The sequence below is a fragment of the Pleurodeles waltl genome, chromosome 10, assembly GCF_031143425.1.
Source record: "Pleurodeles waltl isolate 20211129_DDA chromosome 10, aPleWal1.hap1.20221129, whole genome shotgun sequence".
Classification (NCBI taxonomy): domain Eukaryota; kingdom Metazoa; phylum Chordata; class Amphibia; order Caudata; family Salamandridae; genus Pleurodeles; species Pleurodeles waltl.
Window position 1 is genome coordinate 233,365,292 of NC_090449.1, and position 13,266 is coordinate 233,378,557.

The 13,266-nt window shown below is 50.9% G+C and overlaps 1 protein-coding gene across 4 annotated transcripts in view; it reads left to right on the forward strand.

Moving 5' to 3' along the window:
- The window catches only part of IQCK (IQ motif containing K), a 515,691-nt gene that overhangs the window by 90,302 nt on the left and 412,123 nt on the right, over positions 1–13,266 (forward strand). For 3 of the 4 annotated variants that reach the window (XM_069210248.1, XM_069210250.1, XM_069210251.1), the window contains exon 5: positions 12,924–13,044. In XM_069210248.1, the coding sequence (XP_069066349.1) occupies positions 12,924–13,044 (121 nt within the window). The remainder of the gene's footprint in view (positions 1–12,923; positions 13,045–13,266) is intronic. The other variant, XM_069210249.1, reaches the window with a different exon arrangement.

Here is a 13,266-nt window from a genome sequence, read left to right on the forward strand (position 1 = left end):
GGTCAGCCACCACTCAGCCCTCTTCCTCCACAGCACCCAAGTCCTCCTATAATTATTCTGCAAGACCACTCGCATCCAGTTGGAGGGAGGATTCAATTTAATCTCCCTCACTGGCAGTCTGTTTCTATGTTTATTCATTTGTATGTATATACTTGTTTGCTCAACAAAAAAGTTGTTGTAGGAACTAAACACAAAAATGGATCCAAAGACGAAAAGTTAAAACATTCCACAGATTCTGTATGGTTACTGAAAATCACATTTGTAATTGTAAATTGTATTTATATAGTGCTTACTACCCCTGACTAGACATTGAAGTACTTTGCTGCGACTTTGACTGAAAAATTGCCAAAAAACAACACCAAATACATTTCTCTTAGGTAACCGTGCCCAAATCAAAAGCCTAGCAACCCTTTCTGGGCGTAAGACTGTCTCATACATCATCATACTACTGCCAGGCCAGCAGAGCATTAAAGGGTTTTTGGCAACCCCAGACTCACTAGGACATTACTTCTCTCTCTTATTATGCCAGCCACCCCAGTTTGGTAGGCCCCTATTAAAAAAAAAAAACATACTTTTGCTGGGGGAGGGGAGGATTGAAGGTCAGTAAATAGTGAAGGTTTGAAACTCACCTAAGGATGCTTCTCAGGTTCCCCAAATTCCCTGGACTCGGTTTTGTTTCCTGCTGCCCTTCATAGGCCCCCTGCCAATAACCTGGCCACAGGCATAGCTCCCTTTGCGTTTATTTGTATTTTTTCATGGTTGTAACAGACCCAGTGGTTGTCAGAGTCTTTAACGATGATAAAGACAGATAATCTACAATTATAGTTGGTAAATCGATAAACAGCAAAATATTAGAGCAAATCAATTTTTTGGCCTGTGCCTCCATTTGGGTTACCGTTTAAATTTCAGTTTAACAGTGAAATAAAACAATAAACAAAATGTCATATGGGCATATATGAACGTGCTAAGATTTACATAACAAGGTTGGTGTTCAAAAGAGGTTCAGCAGCTATGGGAAAAGTCTCCCTTGAAAATGCTGTTGAAAGAGTAGGTGTTTCAAGTCTTTTTTAAATGTGTCAGGAGAACGGGTTCTTCGGATCATTGTGGAGATAGCGTTCCTTGTCTTTAGATCAGCTCCTGAAGATGAGGACGCTATGTTACTTTGTTTCTTCATCATAGTATTTTCTTGCAGCAAGGAGTCAGAGTACTTAAAAGAGATGATTCCTACTCAAGTAGCCAGTTTTTCCTACATGTATGTTGGGGTACCAGAGTGCATGGCTTTGTGAGTGAAGCCAGTGGAACTGGGTGGGGATGACAGGGGTGATATGCATGAAGCGTTTCACTCCTGAGACAAATCTAGCTGTAGGCCATAGGGTCACCTTAAATTGATCAGGATGCTTCTTGAGTATAGCTGTAGGTGGAACATTTCCATTTTCCAGTTTCCCCAGGACAAGGGATTGTACCACTGTTTAATAGTCCTATTCTAGGATTTATGGTTTTAATTCTTAAAACAAGATTGAGTTGATATTGTACACTCTTTGGTATGGCGATTATGTGAACTTGTAAAATTAAGATATTTTAGCATGAAGCCTAATGATGCAGAGCATTTACAAAATGCATAATTCACAAACCATTACATAGAGCAACTCCAGCCATGAGTGGACCACGAAGGAGACTCTGGGGTAAAATGAATGGGCAGTCAGCTTTGAGGGAGTTTAGTTTTAGGGGTTTTAACAACATCAATGACTGATTGTCTGACCAAAGACGAATATGACTTCGGAAAGGAGACCTTTAGATGTAGCTGGCTGTCATTGGCATAAAGATGGTAGATGCTAGAGGGTTGAGAAGTATGCCCAGAGATCACAAATACAGATTGAAACGTGCTAGAGATAGAATTTATTTTTTCTGTTGTTGGAGATAGAATTTATTTTTTCTGTTCTCCTGATGGAGGCGTTAAGGGCTGGGTAGATTACTGCTCAGTTGTATTTGGTTGTTATCAATTTTCTTAGCATATGGACCATCAGCTTAGGACCATGCAATTTATACCAACTGGAACCTTGAGTGAAATTTGCAAAATAGTGGTTCCTGTGTCTAAATCCAGATCATAGGTAATCAAATCAATCATACTAAGCAATTATTTGTTTATGGTGTGCCAGTACACCACTTTTGAGGACGTTTGGTAAAAAGGAAAGGTTTGTTAAGGCCAAAAAGTATTTTTTTTGTCAGGATTGGCTTCTGTTTTTTTAAAGAGAAGTGTTACTTGCCCTCTTTTTCAGACAGCCTGTTATATCTCCCTGAGCCAGTGACATGATGATGAAGCTAGGCTAGCAGAGGGCAAAATATGAACTGATATCTTTTAATAGATGGTCAAGGATCAAATCAGAAAAATGTGAAGATGATGTGCTTTGCTATTATTAAGTTCATTTTCAGTAATGTCTTTGAAATTATTCCAAGCACTGGGGGACAGTGTGTTTGATTACTGGATTGGATATGAAAAAGAGTTCTATCTTTCCGATTTTCTCTTAAATGAACACTGAGAATTTGACACTACTTTCTTTAGTGTTAACATTTAGTTTAGAGGGTGTCATCTTCTATTACATCGTCAAAAAGATTATGGGGCATTTTTCCACTTGGTCTACCTGTCATTTGGAAAATGAGGCCTTAGCCTCAAAGTTGCAATCTTTATATGTTTTTCTTTAATTTCAAAGGTTGTCCAGGTTTTCTTAGACACATTTTGTGACAATTTAAGTTCCGCCGCCTAAGAATGCTTCATTTGCTCTGTCAGATCTTTGGAATAACATTGTGCAGATGTCACTGAATTCGTTTTTTAGGTCTAGGCTACAGACATCGTTAACTGTCACTGGCCTGACCTATTGTTTTCAGTGCACACACAGTGGGCTTTGGGTCAACACCCTGCTTATGAGTGGATGAGTGTATTGTCTATCTCGGTGTCTCCTCTTCATTTGAAGACTTTGGGGGTCATTCTGACCCTAGCGGTCGGTGATAAAGCGGCGGCCAACCCGCCAACAGGCAGGCGGTCAAAAAAATGGAATTCTGACCCTGGCGGGAACCGCCAACACAGGCCGCCACTTTAACACTCCGACCGCCACGGCGGGACAGACAAATAGCGCGGCGGTCACCGCCAACAGGCAGGCGGCAGACAATGTACCGCCCACCCTATCACAACCCACCAATCCGCCACCTTTTCCGGGGCGGGAGCCCCGCCGATAAAAACACGGCGGAAACAGACTACGAACGGGAAAACGCTCACCTATACACACTCCACGAGGAAGGAGGACAGCATGGAACCCGAATTACACATCCTACCAGCTATTGTCTACCTGCTCATCTACCAGGAGTACGAACGCCGGCGCAGACGACAACAGTGAGTACTGCACCTACGACACAGACGAGGGGGGAGGAGGAAAGCTTACGGGCACACACATGCGCCATACACCCACCCCCCCACCACAAATACCTACACCCCAGTGCCGAGCAACAAGTCAGAGTGACACCACACAAACCCCCCGGAATAATGCAAAGACACAATTAAAATGATCTATAAAATATATGTATAAATAGCTCCATTGAAGGTATGGGAAATATGCCATATAAAAGATACAAAAATAAGGAATGAACATATTCAACAATACATACATAGGCAAAAAGTCCTGCACATTCCGTCAAAGTTCCATAGTCCGTGGGCCAATGTGCACAAACACATGGGCAAAGCCCACACAGGAGACCAGATACCATTGGAGAGAACACTGCAGGGGCATCAGATGATAAAACTACAGGCACCTCAGGGGTAAGGGAAGGGGGGGCACCTCAGCCACATGAGTCCACGACACCAGATCCACGAGGGGCCTCCATGCCCACTGTCCCATCCTGGGGAGTGCAAAGCCACAGTCTCACAAGTCCCTACAGTGGGTGGCTTGCCCACTGTACCATCCTGGGGAGTGCAAAGCCACAGTCTCACAAGTCCCTACAGTGGGTGGCTTGCCCACTGTCCCATCCTGGGGAGTGCAAAGCCACAGTCTCACAAGTCCCTACAGTGGGTGGCTTGCCCACTGGACCATCCTGGGGAGTGCAAAGCCACAGTCTCACAAGTCCCTACAGTGGGTGGCTTGCCCACTGGACCATCCTGGGAAGTGCCAAGCCACAGTCCATCAGATGGATTACCGACTCCACTGTTAATGGAGGAGGCATGGTGCCCAGAGTGCTTCCTGAAGCCCTGCTCGACACAGAACCGGCACTGTCAATGGGCCAGCGGTGCTTGAGATGAAGGGCCCAGCGGAGCGGTGCTTGAGACGGCGGGGCCCAGCGGAGCGGTGCTTGACTGGAAGGGCCCAGCGGAGCGGTGCTTGAGATGAAGGGCCCCTGTCCAGCGGTGCTCCTCCCGGCGGGGCCCTGTCCAGCGGTGCTCCTCCCGGCGGGGCCCGTTCAGCGGTTCTTGTCCCGGCGGGGCCCTGTTCAGCGGTGCTCCTCCCGGCGGGGCCCGTTCAGCGGTTCTTGTCCCGGCGGGGCCCTGTTCCACGGTGCTCCTCCCGGCGGGGCCCTGTTCAGCGGAGCTCCTCCCGGCGGGGCCCTGTTCAGCGGTGCTCCTCCCGGCTGGGCCCTGTTCAGCGGTGCTCCTCCCGGCGGGGCCCTGTTCAGCGGTGCTTGTCTTGTGTGTCTAGGGAGCCAGACCTGGGCAAGACTTCCCGCTCATTCACCATCCGAACTTGCGGTCGCGGCGCCCTCCTGTGATGGAGTCCTGGGCCCGTGGGTGTCGTCCGTCACACCCGTAATGGGGCTGGTGGGGCCCTCCTGGGCAGCTCGCCTGCTGCCTGACTTCTCCGCCCTGCTGCCCTTTCCCTCCTTCGCTGAAGCTCTGTGGCCCTTACCTCCCTTGGATGATGTGGCAGGTGACGGGGCAAGGCTACTGTCCTTGGTGGCAGCCGTCTCAGTCTTGTCGCGCCGGGCCTTCTTCTTTTTTGTCCTCTTCCCAGGGGGTGGGCTGGCTGTCCCCTTTCTGCTGGCCGATGTTCCTGCCCTAGGATCTGGTGGACTCCAATAGCCCTGCACTTTGGTCACAGTAGATGCAGGGCTGGTGGTGGCTGAGGTGCTTTTTTTACTCTTACCAGATGGAGGGGGTGGGTCAGTGATTGGAACGAGCTCAAGGTTGGAAAGGAAAAGGACTTTGGAAGGACAGGGACGGGTAGGTGTAGTGGGTTTGGGAGTGGAGGAAGAGGATGTGGTTGTAGGAGAGTCAAGTGTGCTGTCTTTGGGTGCAGGTGCTTGTGACGGAGGCTGTCGTGAGGTGGATGGCTGTTGGGTGGGTGGCTGCCTGCGTTTGTGTTCTTTGGAAGAGGGGGTGACAGACACACTGGGAGAGGACACAGGGGACGTGTAAATGGCAGTGGGGGTGGTGACTGCACGTGTGCGGACTGTAATGGAGGGTGTGCTGGTGATGGAAGTACTGGCTGATGGTGGTGTGCATGCAGGTGTGAGTGGAGACGTCACAGGGAGGGAGGAGGGAGATGGGTGGGGGACACAGAGGTGGTAGTGACTGTTGGCATGTCTGCATCTGGATGTTACTTGTGTGAATGCTTGTGTGATCTGTGGTGCTTATGTCTGGATGAGCTGCCCTTGGGTGTAGAGGTGTGTGCATGCTGGTCTGATGGTGTGGATGGGATAGGCAGGGGAACAGGAGACTGGGACTGGGTGGAGGGAGTCAGAAGAGGGAAGCTGGAGACCGGGACAATGGCTGCCGTCAGTGCTGAGGCCAGAGCGTTGAACGATCGCTGATGGGCAGCCTGACCCGAATGAATGCCCTCCAGGTATGCATTGCTCCGATGCACCTCCCTTTCTACACCCTGGATGGCATTCAAAAGGGTAGACTGCCCAACAATGAGTGTCCTGAGGAGGTCAATGACCTCCTCACTGAGGGCAGCAGGGGTAACTGGGGCAGGGCCTGAGGTGCCTGGGGCGAAGGAGATGCCCGCATTCCTGGGCAAGCGGGCACGGAGCGAAGGCTGAGGGGCTGGTGGGAGGGCGGGGCTGGTGCGCTGGGTGGCGGCTGTACCTGTTGTGGCGGTGGGCACGGATGTTGCTGCCACCGCTAGGGAGCTCCCTTCCGAGGACGTGTCGGTGTCGCTGACGTCTCCACGGGTCCCCATTGTGGAGCTCCACTCGCCCTCCGTCTCACTGGTGTACTCGGAGTCTGTTGTATGGCCCTCCGGGACCATGTGAGATGCAGCTCCCTCATGCGCCGATGCCACTTCTCCTCCGCCTGATGATGCTAATGCACACATGAACAGGAAGACAAAGAAAATGGGGGGGGGAAGAAATGAAGACAGGTTGAGTGCATGCATTGGCAACACCGTTGTCGGAGAGGACAGACACAGACGCCCCCTGAACTAGGCCGCGCAATGGGGGTACACTACTCCGTTATTGTGACTAGGCCTACAGGTCTATGGACGACAAATGCACACATGGGTGAGGCCGGACCATGGATAGCTGTACTTGGCACCCTACAGAGGTGGGGGGCGGGGGCACAGGGCCGTGTCTAACGGAGAGGCCTAGCCTACAGAATGCGCCCTGGCCTGGAGATAGCCACAGCCCTCCTCCCCCACCCAGACACCTTCACTGCGCGCAAAGATAGCAGAATGTGCTGATACTCACCCCCTTGTGTCTGCTGTGATGTCCTCACGCGCCCATCCAAATCGGGGTAGGCCACCGCCAGGATCCGGGACATCAGGGGGGTCAATTGGCGGCTGGCACCCCTCCTACGTTGGGAGGCCATCCCCAGCAGAGACTCGGCGGTCTTTCTGGTCCCGCGGCGGATGTCTTCCCACCTCTTTCGGCAGTGGGTGCCCCGTCAGTTGTGGACCCCCAGGGCCCGGACGTCCTTGGCGATGGCACGCCAAATGTCGATCTTCTGATGGGCGCTGACCTATGTGACATGTACAGGGTGGTAAAGGAAATCGCATCAGTTTTCTGCCTGGTCAATGTGTGTGCCCCCCCCCTTCCCAACCTTGCCATGTGGCACATGCTCTCATCTTTCGTGCGTTGCACTCCTCATTCGCTCCCCTCCCCACCATCTTACATACACCCCACTCAACACAGGCATAGCCCATTCAACGTGCTCCCTGTGTACTAACCTGTTGGTCTGGAGGACCGTAGAGTAGCGCATACTGGGGGAGGACCCCATCAACAAGTTTCTCCAATTCTTCGGAAGTGAAGGCAGGGGCCCTTTCCCCAGTCGCAGCAGCCATTGTATCTCCCAGACCGGGGTCACAGCAGCACTTGCAGTATAGGTCCTCTCCTGTGGATGATCAGGTCTCGAGTGATTAATCAGAAAGAAAATGGCGGTCACGCCCGCGGCGGTGCGTACCGCAACCGCCGACGCACATCGTCATTGGCTCCTGAGACCCATAGGGTTCAATGTTAACCAATGCTGCTTTGCGCCGCGGTCTTCGACCGCCTACCGCCACGGTGTGCCACGCCAGCGCAGTGACCTCACATCCCACTGTCACACTTCACAGATCAGGCAGCCGCCATTTCAAGGGCCCACATGGCATGATTTCTACTGCGTCACACAGGCCTAGGCCTTGCATTGCCACTCATACAAGCCATTCAATGCATAGCGATTCGTGTACTGTGCAAGCTGTGTGAACGAACCTGTGGGTTGCTTGACTCTGTGCTCCATGTTGTCCTTCCTAGGGACCGTCCGCTGGGACTTGCGAGGAGAAGGATGAATCCTCCTGTGTACCGACCGCTGGTGGACCTGTCAACAATGGAAGAACGACATATCATACTTACATACCGGCTTGACAGAGCAACTATACATGAACTATGTGCCCAGCTGGAGCCAGACCTGATGTCCCCCATCCGCCAACCCACAGGGATTCCCCCTCTGGTGCAGGTTCTGTCAGTACTCCATTTTTTGGCAAGTGGGTCTTTTCAGACAACAGTGGCCATTTCATCTGGGATGTCTCAGCCTATGTTTTCTAAGGTTTTGTCCAGAGTGTTGTCTGCCCTGATGAAATACATGCGGAGCTACATTATTTTCCCTGAGGTGGGGGAATTGGCTACAGTGAAGGGTGATTTCTATGCCCTTGGACATATCCCCAACAACATTGGTGCCATTGATGGGACCCATGTGGCTTTGGTTCCCCCCAAAGAAAGTGAGCAGGTGTACCGTAACAGAAAAAGTTATCATTCGATGAATGTCCAGGTGGTCTGTTTGGCTGACCAGTACATCTCCCATGTAAATGCCAAGTTCCCTGGGTCAGTGCATGACGCGTATGTCATGCGAAATAGCAGCATCCCTTATGTGATGGAACAGCTACAGAGACACCGTGTGTGGCTAATTGGTGACTCTGGTTACTCCAACCTGTCGTGGCTACTGACCCCAGTGAGGAATCCCCGGACCAGGGCAGAGGAACGGTACAATGAGGCCCATGGGCGATCTAGGAGGATCATAGAAAGGACCTTTGGGGTCCTGAAGGCCAGGTTTAGGTGCCTGCATATGACAGGGGGATCCCTCATGTACTCACCAAAAAAGGTGTGCCAGATCATCGTGGCCTGCTGTATGCTTCACAATCTTGCATTGCGACGCCAGGTGCCTTTTCTGCAGGAGGATGGTCCAGATGGTGGTGTTGTAGCAGCTGTGGAGCCTGTGGAGAGTGAAGAGGAGGAAGACGACGGGGACGACACGGACAACAGGGAGACAGTCATACAACAATACTTTCAGTAGCACACAGGTAAGAATCAGCCACCCCATTTTACATTTACTTAAGGCCTCATGCGTCTCCACTGTCTGTGTTTCCCCCCAGTTCCTGTTAACTGATTTGTGACTTTCCCTTCCCTTTTCAGAGCTGTTTGACCCACTGCCTGACTTCAGCTTTGTTTGCCCATGGACTAAAGCTTATTGAAATTGGTATGTTGTCATCACAAAGTAACTGGACATTATTGCACCGTTATGTGTAATACATTTGTTAAGAATACAAGCAGACTCCTGTTTTTTTAAGTGGAATAAGTGATTTATTTTAAGTGCTACATATAGGTACATGATTGGGAAACGGTGATGGGTGGGGGTGGAGTAATGTCCATGGCAGAGTCCAGTTCTCAGTCGCACAGGTCCATATGCCTGGGGAAGGATGGAGCAGGGGCAGTTCAAGGTTGGACAGGGTGACAATGTGGGACAGTGGGATGACATCAGGGGGTATCTTAGGCTGGCGGGGGTCTTGCAATCCTACTCTGTCTTCTTGTGAGATCTCAGGTTCCGCTTGCGGGGTGGTTCTTCTTCTGCAGGAGGTGGGGTTCTGGTGGCCTGTCGTTGTGTGGGGGCCTCCTCTCCACTAGCGCCGACGGAGGTGGTAGGCTGTTCCTGGCCTGGGCTAGTGACAGGGGCCCTTTGGGGTGCCACATGGTCCCGCAATGTGGTGACGATCTGGGTAAGGGCCACGACGATGGTCCCCGTTGCGGAACCGATGTTCCTCAGTTCCTCCCTGAACCCCATGTACCGTTCCTCCTGCAGTTCCTGGATCTCCTGGAACCGGGCCAGTACCGTCGCCATTGTCTCCTGGGAGCGGTGGTATGCTCCCATGATGGAGGAAAGGGCCTCTTGGAGAGTCGGTTCCCCGGGCCTGTCCCCCCCCCCGTCGCACAGCAGCCCTCCCAGTTCCCCTGTGTTCCTGGGCCTCTGTCCCCTGGACGGTGTGCCCACTACCACTGCCCCCAGGTCCCTGTTGTTGTTGGGGTGGTGGGTCAACCTGGGTGCCCTGTAGTGGTGGACACACCGCTGATTTATGTGTCCTGGAGACAGAGGCATGGGCTCGCTGGGTGGGAGCTGTGCTGGTGTTCCCAGAGGGGGTTGGGTCTGGTGTAGCCTGTGGCTGTCTGTGGGGAACCGACTGTCCAGAGGTCCCCGGGCCGGGCTGGTCGTTTGGCTCCAGGGAGACAGAGCTGCTGTCATCGCTGGGGGCCTCTTCTGGGGGTGGGATGAACATCTCTGGACCCTCCGTGGCGGTGTGGTGGCGTTCGGGTCCTGCAGGGGTATAAAGGTATGGTTATTGCTTCTGTGTGTGGCATTTCGTGTGATGGGTGGGTGTCCGTGTACCCATGTGCAGGCATTTCCTTGTGGGGGCTTTTGTGAGTGTGGCTTGTGAGGGTGATGTGTGTGTGCAGTGGGCATGCTTTGGTGATGGGTGTCCATGCTTTGTGGTCGCATGCAGGGCTTGGTGTTGGGATGGGTGGGGTGTGATGGTGAGCCTTTTGCTAGGGGTTGGTGTGATGGGGGAGGGGGTGAGGGTGGGGGTATGATTTGGCATGCAGGTGGGGTGGGGGTGGGAAGCAGTAGTGAAGATTTGCCTTACCAGAGTCCATTCCTCCGCCTACTCCTGCGAGGCCCTCAGGATGCAGGATGTGCAAGACTTCCTCCTCCCACGCGGTAAATTCTGGGGGAGTAGGTGGGGGTCCGCCGCCAGTCTTCTGCACCGCAATGTTGTGCCTTGATACCATGGAACGCACCTTCCCCCGTAGGTCGTTCCATCTCTTCCTGATGTCCTCCTGATTGCGTGGATGCTGTCCCACCGCGTTAACCCTGTCCACTATCCTTTGCCATAGCTCCATCTTCCTGGCAATTGTGGTGTGCTGCACCTGTGCCCCGAAGAGCTGGGGCTCTACATGGACTATTTCCTCCACCATGACCCTGAGTTCGGCGTCACTGAACCTGGGGTGTCTTTGGGGTGCCATGGGGTGGTGTGGTTGAGGTGTGGGGTGGCGTTTGTGGTGATGAGTGTGGTGCGTGTGGTGTTTGGTGCGTGGATTCTGTGTGGGTGATGGTGTTGTGTGCCTCTGTGTTGTGGGATTGTCTATTCTGTGCTCTCTCTCTAGCCTTCGTCAATGATTACGGGTCGTAGGGGCTTGTGGGGGATGTGGGTGTGTGTTTTATATTATGTTGGGTGTGTGGGAGTGGTGTTAGTATGTGTATCAGGTGTGTGTATTTCAAACTGACCAATGTGGCTGAGTTTTCTATGTGTGTGTGTATTTTGACCGCGGCGGTGTGTACCGCCAATGGAATACCGCGTTTGAAAGAGCGCCGCGTGGATTTGTGGGTCGGAATGGAATGGGCGTATTTCTGTTGGCGTGACGGTGGAGGTTTGGTCATCGCCATTTTTTCGCTGAGCTTTGGTGTGGCGGACTTTTGTGGATGTCGGGTTTTTGGCGGTTTGCCAGTTGCGGGTCAGAATGACCGTGGCGGTTTACCGCGGCCGCGGCGGTGTTATGGCGGTCTTCTGACCGGCGGTAAGCGCCTTTTACCGCAGAGGTCAGAATGACCCCCTTTGTGCCCTATTTTGTGTTTGTCCCGTTGAGCAGCATTTCTTTCCCACCATGTTCTAATTGGTTGACTTGTATTCATACACTGCTGGTGGTGCTTGCTTGTAGGAAATTACTTTTTTCTTTCCCTCAGGGCCCTGAGTGGTAGTGCATGTGTTTTCATGCTCTCCCCCTCTTTTACTGCTCCCCCTGATATTTTCCCCCACCCCCTTTTCACCCCATGTTGCTCACCGCTCTGTGTTTGTGTTGCTTACCCTGCGTATCCTGCTTATTTTTTCAAATTTGTCCGGTACCCCCCGCTTGACCCACGCTTTTCTCATTTCTCTCCCACTTAATTTTATTTTTTATTTATTTTTTGGGGCCTGTTGTGCTATAGGCAGGTGTCCACATTAAAATGGGATTTTAGCCAATTGAAGATGGCACGTGTGCACAAAGAAATGGGTTTGCATTAATATATAATACAAATGTATTAAAAGATGGATGTTTCTGCATGTGCACTGATGCACCACAGACATCTTTCAGTTGGTTTGTTCAAATATTACAAATGCATTCAAAGATGGACATCAAGGATGCACATAGTAATGAAACTATCTTTTAATATACTAATAGTGTTTTTACAAGCTCATTCAAAGATGACCACTTCAGATGTGTTTGCTTCACACAAACGCGTTGGAAAAACCAATGGATATCACTGCAGAGACCTATCACCTTTCGGGAACTAACCAGCCCATAATGTCCTTCACAGGGTAAGAGGGTTCATCCGGAACTCTTCAGCAAGAGGGTGTAAATCAGGTGCACCTCTGGACTCCAGGCTCTCTGAGCAGTCACTTCACAGCGGACTTCTGTGATCCTGGGACCACTTTGTTAATATTTCATTTTGTTAATATTTGCACAGTCGCCTTATGATTTAAATCCTGTATTGAATCCTAACATTTTCTTGGTGAAAAGCGCACCGTAACTATTTTCAGCCCACATAGAATATGCCACTTCAGTTCTGAGTAAAAGAGCTTCTGACCTAGTTCTGTACTCTGGGCAGAATGGGTGACAATGTGTAACCGCTTTCCCAGTTTGGATTTTAATGTACAAGAGAAGTGGTGCGACATGAATCCCCGAAGGCAAAAACTGGCTTTCAGAGCCAGAGAACGGGCTGGATTATGTCTGGACTGATCTGAGTAAAATAAAGAAAGAGAGAGAGAGAAAAAATATATATATTTTGAACATGAAATGCATGTCAGAGAGGCACTGTGGAGAGATGAGGGGCAGTGCTGGAGGGTGGTAGTGAGGGAATTCGAGGAGAAGGGGTCATAGGGCGGGGGTGTCAAAAAGACTGTCTCAGGGCGCTAAAGCCGGCACTGACTGTCGTTGCTGATGTATATACTGCTCCTCTTCTGTGTGTGAGGTGGAGGCTTGCCCTGCAGATGTCCATGCTGTGCCAGTGGGCGTGTGCTAGTGAAGCTTTTTTACCCTTTGGAACTAAAGATGAGTTCAGGAAGCACAAATGCCATTAATATAAACAACCTTCTGTAGATTCTGTTTTATTTAGGAGAGATGTTTGTGACATTGATTCCCATGTATGTATATTTTTAATTAAAAAGCAGGCTTCCTTGGAGTGGTCAGCAGGCCTGCATTTGGAACAGTCTCAGTTGGCTCCAGATCTGACCAGTTTGACAGACCAGCGTGTTGCAGAACTGCCTTCACTTCCTGCTTCAAAAACATGTAAGAACCATAAATGTATATTCTGTTTTATATATATATACAGGGAGTGCAGAATTATTAGGCAAATGAGTATTTTGACCACATCATCCTTTTTATGCATGTTGTCTTACTCCAAGCTGTATAGGCTCGAAAGCCTACTACCAATTAAGCATATTAGGTGATGTGCATCTCTGTAATGAGAAGGGGTGTGGTCTAATGACATCAACACCCTATATCAGGTGT